Consider the following 14,476-nt stretch of genomic DNA (forward strand, 5'->3'; position numbering starts at 1 on the left):
GGAGCTTTCTGGATATGGGGCTGAGATTATCTTTGTCTGTCTACTATAATACTGTGTTGTGTGTTTATACCATGACACAAATTAAGCCCGTCACAGGGTGGAGGACAGGGTTTGGTTGCTTAGCCTGTCGGCGTCTTGGCCTGTCTTCATCTGACCTATTTGTAAAGTGTGTGTGTGTGTGTGTGTGGCTAGCTGAATCCCTCTGTCACAGTAAGGGTGTGCGTGATTAGCAGGGTTGACTTACATTTTGGTGACTGCACAGTGAAGTATTACAACAGTAGCAGACATCTAAGTCGCGTGGGAACATGTTCGCAGGCGCTGAGAGGGGGGTTCAGCAAGAAAAATAGCGAAAGCAGAGGTGTGTGATAAGCAGTTGGCTCACAGAACAAGGCCTGCCTCTCCTCCAGACGTCCTGCAGCTCAGGAATGACTATGAGTCATCATTAATAATGAAGTCAGCCATGGAGAATTTGCTCTGTCATAGGTTAGGGTTTGTTTGCCATGGACTCGAGTGATTTAGTACAGGGCTGGTAAAAGTTATTGTTGCTCATTCGCTTTGAATCTCCCATCTCCCTAAACGCTCCTGCTGCAACTATTCCTTACATCTCTGTCTTAACTCTTTCAGCTCGAGGCCAGGTAGCAGTGGGAGCTCCTGGACCTGGAGGTGTTCCCAGACCGGTGAGTTTACAACTCATAATAAAAAAGAGTTTGATCTATCTTTTACTGATTTGTTACCATATTTGTTCATTTTTCCCTATTCTCTATTCCCTCTTTGTCATCCAGAACATCCCTCCTCGAGCTGGGGTAATCAGTGTGCCCACTCAGTCTCGTCCAGCACCTCCCTCCCACCCCGGAGCACCCAGACCCATCCCAGAGGTGCATCCCGGGGCCCCTCGGCCCATCCCAGACACCCACCCTGGAGCTCCACGACCTGTGGCCAGTGGCCAGGTCAAACCGACTGACCTGCCTCTGGGTAAGGAAATGTGTTTTCACAGCAGGCATAATACTAGATTACCAATAACAGGGCTGTCCCAAATACCATTTTTCAATATTCGAAGGTCTTCAAAGCTTCACTGAGCAGCGCGGCGCAGCAGACTGACATGTTCTTCTATCTGTCTGTCTCCATCTCCCCCGTTTCAGCACCCGGGACAGCGTCGCTGCCGCTCTACACAACAAACAGCGAGATCCATCTGAGAATAACTAATATTTAATGTTTAATATGAATAATGAATAATGAATAACCTTGTGGGATTATTCCTTATTTCATTTTTGGATTTATACATTATTATTACATACTTATATATAAAAAATTAAACAGGAAAAACCGAAGCATTCGAATACTGATTTGGAGGTTGATTACCGTGGCAATGGTCGAAGCTTCGAAGCATTCGCCCTAATCGACACTATAATGTTGTTAATGTGATACAGTGAATTTAACTCTGTTCTATTTCTTCCCTTCTAGGTCCTCCTCCAATGGAGCCCCCTGCAGCGAGACCCCAAGTTCCATCACCCATGCAGCAGCCCATGCAGCAGCCCATGCTGCCCCAACAAGCTGCCCCTCCAGCCCACTCCAACCTCCCACCACCGATGCAGCCCTCACTTCAAGCTCCGCTCCTTCCACAGCAAGCTCCTAAAGTAGGGCACCCTCCTCCTGCCGCCGCCACCGCTGCTGCTGCCGCCCCTGCTGGTTCTCCACAAGGTCTAGCCTCTCCTAAACCCCCACCACGTTCCCGCTCCTCTCACGCTCTGCCACCTGAGACTGCCAAGACTGAGACGGCCCCAGCTGCACAGGTTGGTGCCAACTTCCTTTTCATTAAATTATTGGAATTTCAGCAGCTGAACAAAGAACATAATTATCTACTGATTCGCATTGATATTTTTCTGCTTTCATGTATTTTAAATAATGTACTACAGATTCTCAACTTCTACTTATTAGACAAGATATGTTAAGCTAAATTATGACGAGTGTCGGAGGCGGAGACTGCGACCTCTTTCTGCTCCTTTGTCTCACATCAGATGAGCTTAGTTGTCTGTGTCATTCTTCCTGCTTTTGTCTCTCTGATACATTTGTCTCTCTCTCACAAGCTGGAGAAGCCCTCAGGGTGACAGGTACTTAATATTAAACCACCTCTTTGTCTCATCCTCCATAGCACAACAGTCCTCTGCTCTGATGTTATTACCTCTCATACATTACACCCAGTAACCTCCTCCTCTGTCATTTCAATTTTCCTTCCTTTTTACGTCTCCTCCTAAGTTATTTTAACCTGGATGTTTTTTAGTCCACTGCAAGACATTGTTTTGTGTTTGGCTCACAAAACGGAGCAATCCTTTTGTCTTCTTTTTGTCGGTCAACATATCAAACCATAAAAAAACAGATGGAAATGTGATGTTTTGTTGTTGGCCATTTTCCCCCCTCACTAGTCCTTTCATATCTGCTCACTGTGGTGTTGAGAGTGAGCACATATGCAATGACCTCATAATTTTGTTTAATTTGTATTATTTCATTCATTTGTAATAGAGTTAGTGATTGTACATCGACTGTGATAAATACATTGGTTGTCAGCAGTAGTCCGTTTATTTAAATTGGCCAGATTTAAAGGTACCCTGTGGCGTTTTTGACCACTAGAGGTGTTATGGATCAAGTTAGAAACATATAGATATTAAGGCTGTCAATCGATTAAGATATTTAATTGAGATTTATCGCATGATTGTCCATAGTTAATTGCGATTAATTGCACATTTTTTATCTGTTCAAAATGTACCTTAAAGGGAGATTTGGGAAGTATTTAATACTCTTATCAACATGGGAGTGGACATATCATGCTTGCTTTATGCAAATGTAAATATTTATTATCGGAAATCAATTAACAACACAAAACAATGACAAATATTGTCCAGAAACCCTCACAGGTACTGCATTTAGCACAAAACATGTCTTGAGGTCAGAGGTCAAGGAACTCCTTTGAACATGGCCATGCAAGTTTTTTCTCTCCAAAATTTAGCGTAAACTTTTAGCCTCCTTCACGACAAGCTACTTTGACATGGTTGGTACCAATGGATTCCTTAGGTTTTTCTAGTTTCATATGATGCCAGTACCTTCACTCTATCTCTAAAACTGAACCCGCTACAACCTAAAAATTGCAAGTTGCGTTAATGCGTTAAAGAAATGAGTGGCATTAAAACAAATTTGCGTTAACACGTTATTATCATGTTAACTTTGACAGCCCTAATAAATATATAACTGTTTGTTTACAAGAAAGCTCCAATCTTTAAACTATGCTCTGAGCTAAAGAGAGAAGGTTATGATCAATTCATTTATGGACCATTAGTTGGTAAAACACACATTAGCTCATGGTTCATATTTTCACCCAGCGTTTGATGTGACAGCTGAATGGCATTTTTCTTTGTCTTGTTCCTCCGTAGACTAATGGACTGAACGGAATCCAAATAGAAGCACAATGGAAGCCCGACCCCTTCGATGCACTCGCTTCTGATTTCCCATCATCCTCCTGGCACGCCACCCAGTCCCTGACAAGAGGCTCCTCTCTGCGTGCTCCCCCCTCCGTTCCTGCTGCGTCCGCGTCGTCCTCCAGCACTCTTCCTTTATCCTTCTCCCTCCAGTCCTCCGCTCTGTCAGATCTGCAGGCGCTCGAATCGTCCTCCTCTTCCTCACTTTCCACCCCGTCGCCGTTCGCCTCCTCCCTGCTCCCGCCTCCTCCGGTCCCGTCTCGCTGCCGATCGCACGAGACGCTGCGAGCCTCCCCCGGCCTCATCCTGACCGACCCGCTCCCCGCCCGACCCAGCAGCACCAATCCTTTCACCGGCCCGCTGGCACAGCAGCAGCACCGCTCGCTCACCCCGGACTTCAGCGTCCAGCGTCCCGCCGTGACGCCAAACATGCAGAGGACCATGTCTGCTTTCACTCAACCACTCATCCCTACCCCTGCTGCTGCTGCTGCACCCGCCTCCCAGCTCCAGAGGACCATGTCCCTGTTTGGTCCATCGTCCACTTTTAATCCTTCTCCTCTTATCCCCCTCGCCCCGTCTCCTGCCCCCTCCTTGCCTCTGGCACCACCTTCCTCCATCCCGCCCGTCCTCGCACCTCGCCGCCAGCCGCCTCCCCCAGGAGGGAAACCAACCCAGCATTGGGTCACTTTTGATGATGATTTGGATTTTCAACGTCCAACCAAAACACCACCCGTCTTCCCTTCCAGCTCCCTAGCGTCCCAAACTCAGACTCAGCCCTCCCGCTCTGTGTTCGACTCAGAGCCCGACTGGTTATCCTCGGTTCCTTCAGCATTCCCAATCCTCCCTCCTCCCATCGCAACTAGAACTGTACCCAGTAACCCAAATCTCCCAGAGGGACCCAGCGACGACTGCTTCTTCCCCAGGGAGTCAACAGAAAGATAGGATCACTCTTAATATGTAAAGGGCATATCCAGATATGTATAGATCTATGATAAATGTGTATATGTGCGTGTGTATGTACAAAAGAGACAGTATTTAAGAAGTATAGACCAATCCCCCTTCTGAATCACAGGAAAAAGGATTTATATCTCAAGCAGTAACATGAGAAGCGTATGAGCCTAAACGTGTGTCACCACGGATATGTTTGCTTGTTCCCCCCTGATATTAGCATTTATTTTAATATGAATCGTTCTGATGTTTATTTTTATTCATGGCGGCAGACACGTGCCTGCGTCTACAGTATATATAAAGGACATGTATACGCACAAATCACGTGTTTAACCACCTGTGCAATATCCTACATTCGCTGACACACTGCGGTTCATATCCATCATTCTGACTGACCTGTACCTCAGAGCGGGATTCTCAGAGTAGAGGAGTAATCTTCTACCTTCTTCAGTTTACATGTAGTAGAAAGGCTATGCACTGCAGGTTTTTTACATTTGCCCCCAAAATAGATTTTGTTGTACATTTTTGTTTTGTTCTTTTGAGTCTGAGGGGTGCAAGTTTAAAAAGTCCTAGTGTGCGCTTGCTTTTATCATGAATGTACTTTACGTTGCACTGGGTTTAGTCACAGTCAGTCAAACTGTTCACTGCCGCAGGACTGATGCTCTGTAATATCTCATCCACCTTGATAGTAAGACATTTTGTTCTCCCTATTTGGTCATCGTTCTTTGTCTATGGGCTGTTAACGCTTAGCTTTAGCTCTATATCATAACCTATACGTACATAGTGATTATGTATAAATGTATGTTTTCAACATGGAAACGACTCGCTTAAATGTGCGCGTTTTGTGATGACCATCATCAGTGGTTTGCACAATGTAACTTGATATGCACTGAAAGGCCGTCTCTTGGTTGTATTCTTACAGAAATGAGAGCCTGCGGATTGAACAGATGACCGTTCCACCTCTCTGTAGTGTTTTGATCCTTCTTGGTTTATCCAAAGCGTTTTAACCACACTATTGTAAATTCAGAGAATGTGGTGTTTTTTTGCGTGTGTGTATACTTCTGTTGCTCTTAAGTACGAAGATGGTGTGATTTGGGGTCCGTGGACATGGCAGCAGCAGCAAGGACAAGCCATGCATAATAATAATAATAATAATAACAAGAGGGCACATTTTTTTTTTTACTTCAACTTTTGTTTATCGCAAAAGTCATGCTTTTAATTTCTAAGAACATTTACTCTAAATAATCTATTGTTGATACTGTGGTGAGAAGTAATGTGTTGTGTTTGAGGTGCATATCGTCCGTTGTCGTGTTTTGACAGTGTTTGTGTTTGGATGTGAGTGTGTGTACAGAGTTAAGAGTGGGATATCAGAGCTTTTTCCCCTGTGCACATGGTGTATTTGCTTACAGGTGTCTGAACTAACAGCCACTGTATTCACTCGCTCATGGCTGTAACTGTATTTCCTCTCTCCAGCCTGCCAGGGGCTGTGGAGTGGCCTCACTGTATGCGAAAATGTTAACAATACAACACAAAGGACTTTTTTTTTTCCCCACAAAGGGAGTGAGAATTCTCCCCAGAGCAACTCTAGTAGAAGATTATTCACCACCTTGACTCAACTACACTGTACTGTATGCTCAAAAGCATCACCAGATCATTTCCAGTTGTTTGTTGTGTCCTTCCTTCACAGGCGACGTGTGGCCCACATTCCAGACAGTAGTGTGATTTGTGAGTGTTGGGTGTCAAACCCTCCTCAGCGTTTGCAGGTCCCACCTGTGATATGTAACCCATAGCCATTCCCTCCAGTTGAGAGTAATTGTTACTGAGCCTTGCTGATTTTGTTACCATCCATGAGGTGTGTGTGTGGTGTTGTCAGTGTCCGTATTTCCCCCCTGTACTACCTTACATCACTCTTTCACTGCTGTTGAGTTGTATAGGTCAGCATCAATGCTGACGATGATGAGATTTGCAAAAGGATCAGTGAGAGTGCAATCCTTCCTAACATGACACATGCCAGCTGTTGTAATCTAATCAGATGTTGTTTCCCGCCCTCCCCCCGCCCCCCCCCAACCTTCAGAAATTATGTTACTGGGTGAAATGTCTTTGATGGCTCATGGAGGATAAAACATCTGACCCAAGAAAGTACCAGCTAACTAACGCTTCTGTGCTTTGTTTAAAGCCTCTGAACATCCACACAGGTGTTTTCAGTTAATGTGGCTGATTAGACTTCTTCTCAAGTATATATATATATATATATATGTATATATATATATCAGTTTACCGTGTTCAGGAAGAGTCCATATGAACGCCCCCCTAATGTGGTATATATGATAAGTGGAAAGTTTCTGAAAGCTCCGAGTTCACGACTTGTGACGTGTTTGTTGACGTTGTCAGAAATGGCGGAGGCCTTGGAAGTAAATTTTTTTGGTGGATAATAAGTGAATGTATTGTAATTTTAGTCATATATTGTTTTTCTTTGTAATTTGTTTCTGCATTATGTTACCCACTTGCCAGCTTGCTAAATTGTTAGCCTCTGTGGCTTCTAGACGCCGACAGTAACGTTCATATTGCCGTTGCTTAGCAGCGGTGTTCTCACGACTTAACCACTTGAATGCCAAGCATATTGTTTACACGACTTCCCATGTTGTAATCACGAGTTTCATTTGAAGGCACCATATGTGGGCGTGTATAGTCTAATTGAGTGACACCATCCTGAGTTTCCTGTTAGCTTTGTTGAACCTGTTAGGGCGGGACAAATTACGACTTTATCATTCTTATTGATAGGTGATTTGTAACCTAAGAAATTCCCATCAAAGCTGCGGCCACCTTGAACCTGAGCAGGGGTCTAATCAACCAGAATAACTGAAAACACCTATGTGGGTGTACAGAGGCTTTAAACGCAAATGTAAAATAAGTACAAATAATCTTCGTTCACTACACTGAAAGCTATCTATGTAAGCAAGTGTATCAGGTTGCCTCTGCTTACATGTCGGTGTCATCTCTAAAAATGCATTTATTGTGTTATCCAAATGTGTGCAGTAGATACCGTATCCGCATTAACAGTAGGTGACTAGCCAGCGCTTTGTGTCATGTCATGTTCAAGATGAGATTTTATAGGAAACAAAATTTGCTCCTTTTTGTGAGGTTGGTGTCCCTTTTTATGGCTATAATCCATAGTAAATAAAGAGTCTGTGTTGTTGAACATATTCTGTATGTATTAAAGAGAAAACATGAAGCTGCGATTCATGTTAATATCCAACGTTCCATATTTTAAGTGCACAGCTGATTGCACATTTATGTATGAAGCAGTTTGTGTTGTATGTATGCAAAAATAAATGTAAGTTGACCCTGAATGTTGATGTTTGTCTTCTCTGACTGCAGGCTGTAACTTTATTGCATTCATCATAAAGAATTAAACAGCATATACTTCTACAGGTCTGATTTAAAACAGTAGATGGCGAGTTGAACCATGGAATTTTTATAACTTTGATAAGAAATGTCAATATTAACACCAGCATTGATGCGTTTCATCACCGTACAGTCATATAATTTAGTTTACGTCTCAAAAAAACATGTTTAAGTGTGCAGTAGCTCTTTAAATTTCAAATGTGTTATATGTGTAATACTTGACAATGGTTGAAAATATTCACCTTCCTCTTTGTTAAACCAGATATAGACAGTCCCTGTAATATCATGCTACTCATATGGAACACCAGCCTAAATATTATTGACAGTTACATTTACTTTTAATTAATTATGTTTAATTATTAGGGCTGTCAAAATTAACACGATAATAATGCGTTAACGCAAATTTGATTGGTGCTGCATTGCTCTGTTTATTTTGTGTGTCTTTTATTTTCCTTTTTTTTTTATTTGTATTTTTTGCGTATAGCATTTTAATATGACACTTTTATGCAAAGAAGCTATTGATATTTGATCCCATTATGAACTACTTTCTACTGATTGGCCACACAGTGTTACCATTATTCACCATTAGAGGGCAGCAGTACTGCTTGGATTGTTCTAACCTGCCGTAAATAGTTCACACGAAGAAGAAGAACCCCCATGCACCCTATAGCTAGTACCGCACCGTTTGTAAACAAAGTGTGAGCTCAGCCTGAACATTGGACGTACCGTATTCTGCTTGTCGTTTCACTGCACAGGTAAAGTGTTATTATTCTCAGTCTCTGTAGAGAAATTGCCCTTTAACAGATTAAGCAAATGAATGTAAACAGCTAGTCAAAAGCTAACGTTAGCTTAGCGTTTTCAAAGCCTATAGAAGGAGGTTAGGACAATAGTCTTGGGTTGTTGGGTAAAACGCATGCGCAGTGTGACTCAAGCTGCGGTCGTGCGTTGTGAATGGCTCAATTTCAGCGAGGGCAGACCAGATTCTACTGCGCATGCGTAATTCCTTCGCGAGCTATGACGCGTGATCCAGCCTCCTTCAATAGGCCTTGAGAGTTTTCAGGAAGCTTCCGCACACGACTTGTTACTATGGTTACAATGTTTTCCTAACGACCCGGACACTGCGTTTACACCGGACATAATCTACGTGTTGTTGCGGGTTTTATTTAACAACAAGACAAGTGTCTTTAAACTCCCCAAACTTCTCTTTTTTAGCTGGTAAACAGGTGGTGAGCTGCTTTGCCGGAGAGATGGTGCAGCTGCATGTGAAGCGAGGAGATGAGAGCCAGTTTGTGTTCAGCACCAGTGTGGACGCAACTCTGGAGACGCTGATCCAGCAGATCACAGCCATCTACAACGGGAGACTCAAAGTGGACAGGATATGTGCAGGTGAGAAATAAACCAGTGATCTCTGTGCACACTGTGTGTAGGGATGAGAAGCTTCAGTAGACTACACTCACACATCTGGCTTTACTACTATCTGAATATAGTGCAGAAGAGACCGTTAAAGATGATAATAATGCACTTTCTTAATAGTCGTGTATCACAGCTGTTACCCTGCACTATATTCAGTTTTAACAGTTTCTTCATCTCCTTGTATTTTTATATCTGGTATATTTTTTTTGTACTTTGCACTACTAACATTTTACTGCCTTTTTACTAACATGTTTTGCACTATGGAACTGTGATGCTGGAAACTTGAATTTCCCTTGGGATCAATAAAGTTACTATCTATCTATCTATCTATCTATCTATCTATCTATCTATCTATCTATTTAAACGGGGTAACAGCTTACTGGCAAATCTCACTAGCCTGGTTCAAAAAGACAAAGAAGTAGTTAATTATTCATGTTTATTAGGGTGTAACTAAAATGTGTTTTATTCTTAAATAATTGACTGTAAGTGTTGGTATACTGTTGGATTTTCTGTAGAACATTTAGGTTACAACTACATTTCAGCACTAAGGACTCTTATATTTATATATATTCAGAAGCTTTTTTTTAACCGTCACCCAACTTAAAAGACTAAATGAAAAGCAAATGGCTAAAAAGCTTGGCAAAATGGTAAAAGTCATTTCCAAATAAGAAATGCCCTGCACCAGAAGATGGTGGACAAGGAGATGAACCCTCTACCTCCCTCGCTCCCCACAGGTAAACACCGAACGCACTTAAAGGACACACGTGTGTGATAAATCATAGAGGACAAGGCGTTCCTCTCAGGTGAAGAAAAGATGTAGTATCTATGTGGATTATGACGCCAGGTCAGATACTCCCATATCAACGTAATTACCCCTCAGGATAAAACTGACATGAGCGTTGAGGTGAAATATATGAGGCGTGTAAACAAGGTAATTTCAGGTTATGATTACATGTGAGAGAAAGAATTTTGAGGTCACTGTGTCTGCCAAGAAAGGCTGATTAAGGATATAGATAGATAATAAGCTGCTCTGTATTGCTGGAAGTTGCCTTCTTTGTTTAGCCCTTTGTCCGGCTATGCAACTGGCATTAATAAACATGCTCTCTGAAGGTGTGCTTTCAGAAGCTTTTTTTATTAACCGTCACCCAACTAAAAAGACTAAATGAAAAGCAAATGGCTAAAAAGCTTGGCAAAATGGTAAAAGTACTATCCAAATAAGAAATCAGATGTGTCTTAGTGATTTAGACTCATTGATTAAGACTCCTTTAGTGCTATTTTAAATCTTCTCAAGAGAAACGCAATCCTCAGACAACGTGCGTACCTAAAAGTTTGCACAGATCAGTGAGTTTGCGATAAGGTGATGACTAATAAGGTTGTATTGGAACATTGTGAAGCTGACAGAATCAGTGCTTTTTGTTTGTTGCACGTGTACATGTGCATCTTGATGAACATTTCTTGCATGTGTACATGTGCATCTTGATGAACATTTCTTGCACGTGTACATGTGCATCTTGATGAACATTTCTTGCACGTGTACATGTGCATCGTGACAAGCATTTCTCAAGACTGAACTTGGCAGCTTTGGCAGAAATACAATCCTATGAGTCACCACCCTACGTATCTTTGACATATTTACTTTATGCTCAAATATAGCACTATATATATATATATATATATATTCCCTCTTTTAAGTATTTTATTCTTTGCTGATTTATTTTTTTATTTTTATTTTTTTCTGTTTTGTTGATTTTCTTTCTTTTTTTTATTTTTATTTTTCTGAAAAGCACTTTGTAACCTTGTTTAGAAAAGTGCTATATAAATAAAGATTATTATTATTATTATTATTATTATTATTATTATAAATAAGATATTTCAGTCTAGTAGGATGCACTGACATTGATTTGCTTGTTAATTTCTGAAAAACCCTCAGAGATCCCAGAGCTGGCAGACCATGGCATCACGCTGCCACCCAACATGCAGGGGCTGACAGATGAGCAGATTGTGGAGCTGAAACTGAAGGATGAATGGGAGGACAAGTGTGTACCCAGCGGAGGGCCGGTATTTAGAAAGGATGAGATTGGGAGGAGGAACGGACACGGTAAGACTGTGACTCTTGACTGTAGGCTAAGTAGTTTAACAAGAAAATTATGCTAAACGCATGCTTAACGTTGTCAGGAAGACAAGTCCTTTTGCATGTGGTTGTAGCTTTGAATTAGGCCTTGTGCATCCCTACTGTGAATAACATACAGATATACTAACGCAAAAGGTTTTGTGAAGAGGTTAATTTGCCGAGCATTTCTTTTAATTTGCATGAAAATATGTTTTAAAAAAGTAATTTAATTTCTATGCAATCAGAAAAAAGGGTTTTGGTAATCTGACAATCCACCTCTTTGCCTTCTACCAGCTCCAAATGACAAGATGAAAGAGGTGTTGATGAGAACCGTGGAGGATGCAAAGGCACTGATCTCCAAAGTGAGTATAAACACTAAACCTTTGATCGTCTTGTTCATCAAGGGTCAATACTTTTGATTCAATCTGTCTCTCTCTTTCAGAAACAAGTTCAGGCTAATGTTTGTGTCACCATGGAGACGGTTAAGGACGCTCTGGATCCACTAAGGGGTGCAGTCATGATCGTGTACCCCATGGGGCTGCCTCCTCATGACCCTATCAGGATGGAGTTTGAGGACCGGGAAGACCTATCAGGAACACAGGTAAACAACTCAACCTGGGTCAGTGATCAGAGTTTTTCTCGCAGCTATTGGCTGACATGAAATTAGTTTTCAGTCAACAACAAGTTACAGTACTCTTGTTTGGTACATTTGGAGGTGAATCTGTCTTCACTGTCTCCTTGATAATCTCTCCTCCATTCCTCTCCATCTGTCCGTACCTCAGGCATCTCTGCAGGTGATCACAGAGGACGAGTGCCAGCTATGGTGGGCTGCCAAAGAGATGCAGAGGGGGAAAAAACTGCAGGACTACATCGGCAAAAACGAAAAGACGAAGCTTGTGGTCAAAATCCAAAAGGTGAGAGCCATTTCAGCCGATCTGAAGGGACTATTTTTGCGGTATATATATGGCAGGCAGTGATAATAACTGTAACCCATGTTGCCGTTCCTTCAGAAAGGGCAGGGGCCGCCAGCAAGAGAGCCTCTGATCACCGACGAGCAGCAGAAACAGATGATGATGCATCAATACAGGAGGCAGGAGGAGCTCAAGGTGAGCTCATGGACTTTTAAATAAGCGCACACATTAAAAAAACATGTTCCTGTTTCTACTGAATGTGCCTTTCCAACCTTCTCCTGGTAACATTTCCAGAAACTGGAGGAGGCGGACGACGATAGCCACCTGGACTCAGATTGGTCAGACAGACAGGCCCTCAGAAAACAGTTTCAAGGCCTCTCCAACATCAAATGGGGACCGAGATAAAGACCGCTACCACTCAGATTTCCACCTTAAAGTTGCTGATCTGATCTTTACATCTCTATATGCAACTGACTAAGATGCCTTATTATCACAAATCCTTAAATCAGTTTGTTGTTGTTGTTCAGTGTGATGTTTGACGTCTTCCAGAGAATACCATACACAGCAGATGTGTTCGTAGTAAGTGTATATCTACTGTATTTTTTTAACTGGACTGAAATGTGAAGAAGACATCTGGAGACACTGTGTGACAGAACAGGTAATCATGTCCACATGTTGGCCAATGTCATTATAAACCTGATTTATTTGAACTTAAATCTGATGCCTGTATTTCTTTCCTTTACCGATTGTTTTCAACCTGTTGTAAAGTTTTTATTGAAGCTGTGCAAACAATTAAATTTAAGTTTATTATTGTACATTTTTATCGTGTGAGGAAATCAAATAGAATTGTTTTCAATGTAGCCTGTGTCTAAACAATGTTCATACAGGTAGTGACTCAACTGGAACACAGTTCGACAAGGATGCTACACCTTTCCTCTCTTTGTCTCCCGTTAGTTGCTCTGAAAGTCGGTGCTGCTCTGAGGCAGGAAGTTGCCTCACAGTAGATGGTCGTTCCAGCTCTTGTCCCAGCAGCGATGAGGAAGTTGTAGAGTTCAATATGAGAGAGTTTAATCAAACTGTGTGGAACAGTTGATGGAGTCGATGCAGTGATTCAGAGAGGAATGGCCCCGGCTTCAAGGAACACTGCGTATTAAAAAAAACATCCTGGATGTAACATTGAATGCAGATGGCTCTTTAAAGAGACAGTGATCATGGAGAAACTGGAACACATAGCTTGAGTCTACGGTATGAACAGCTGGCAATTTTAACGACCACTAATGTAGTTAGTCATACTGTAGGGATAACACTAATGTGCCTATTTTTGTTAGGAAAAGATAACACTTGACACTTACTAAGCCTCAGATTTGTCCATGATGAAAACGTTTCATTCTGGTGTTAAAACCCAGAGAGAGTTAAGAGATGAGAGCAACTGTGTTTCATGGTTGCTTTAGACAAACTTAGGGTGTTATGACAGATCATGTTCCCTCAGATGTTCTTTGGTTTTATGTGATTTAGCAGTTTCACTGATGCAGCTGCTACCTTTAGGATTAATCAGTACAGTAATAATACCGTGGATTACCTTAGATGTTGACACTAAATATCTAAGGTAATCACACTTGTATCTCCACATTGTCACATGCAGGCCACTGACATCTTGGCCTACTAATGAGAGCTGTAGCCCCAACAAGACCCTCAAATTTGGTTTTATAGATATTAGATCAATGTCTACCAAAGCCTTACCAATAGATAATATCTTAAGCACAGTGTGGATATGATGGGTTTATGTGAAAACATGGCTCGTGTGAATCCATTAAATGAAGCTTCCCCACCTGAATACACCAACGCCAATGTTGCTCGGTGTGTTGCCTTTATCTATAAGTCTATTTTAAATTTAACCTCCGACCTCAATTCAGCTAGTTTGAGGCTCTTTTATTAAAACCATCTCCTATCAACTATGTTTGTCCAGGTCAACAGACTCCGATCATCCCACCTTGCGGTACTCTACAGACCACCTGGCCCTTATTCCTCTGACTATCTCTCCTGTCACATCTGTGATGTCGGATCACTTTATTATTAAAGTTGAGGCGAAACTAGCCTGTCCTTGTAAATGCCACATTGGTCAGTCAACTTTAACAGTTGCAGTTGGTAAACAATCCTGGCTCTGGCTCTTTTCAATGCAGCAACAGGCCCTGTTGAAAACTGTATAAGTTCTAGTCCTCTAA

The 14,476-nt window shown here is 42.0% G+C and overlaps 2 protein-coding genes across 17 annotated transcripts in view; both read left to right on the forward strand.

Moving 5' to 3' along the window:
• Positions 1-6,484, forward strand: part of synj1 (synaptojanin 1) — a 28,766-nt gene extending 22,282 nt beyond the window's left edge. For 15 of the 16 annotated variants that reach the window (XM_037748021.1, XM_037748027.1, XM_037748026.1 and 12 more), the window contains 4 exons: positions 625-677; positions 783-972; positions 1,462-1,790; positions 3,423-6,484. In XM_037748021.1, the coding sequence (XP_037603949.1) occupies positions 625-677; positions 783-972; positions 1,462-1,790; positions 3,423-4,409 (1,559 nt within the window). In that variant the 3' untranslated portion in view covers positions 4,410-6,484. Of the gene's footprint in view, positions 1-624; positions 678-782; positions 973-1,461; positions 1,791-2,084; positions 2,109-3,422 lie in introns of all 16 variants that reach the window. The other variant, XM_037748034.1, reaches the window with a different exon arrangement.
• Positions 6,485-8,415: 1,931 nt separating this feature from the next.
• cfap298 (cilia and flagella associated protein 298) lies at positions 8,416-13,074 on the forward strand. Its single transcript, XM_037748608.1, has 8 exons — positions 8,416-8,575; positions 9,033-9,206; positions 11,164-11,331; positions 11,638-11,705; positions 11,786-11,944; positions 12,126-12,257; positions 12,354-12,449; positions 12,549-13,074. Exons 2-8 carry the CDS (start codon positions 9,068-9,070, stop codon positions 12,657-12,659), a joined length of 873 nt encoding a protein of 290 aa, XP_037604536.1. The 5' UTR covers positions 8,416-8,575; positions 9,033-9,067; the 3' UTR covers positions 12,660-13,074.
• Positions 13,075-14,476: the final 1,402 nt, after the last annotated feature.

This window comes from Sebastes umbrosus, chromosome 17 (genome assembly GCF_015220745.1).
Source record: "Sebastes umbrosus isolate fSebUmb1 chromosome 17, fSebUmb1.pri, whole genome shotgun sequence".
Taxonomy (NCBI): Eukaryota; Metazoa; Chordata; class Actinopteri; order Perciformes; family Sebastidae; genus Sebastes; species Sebastes umbrosus.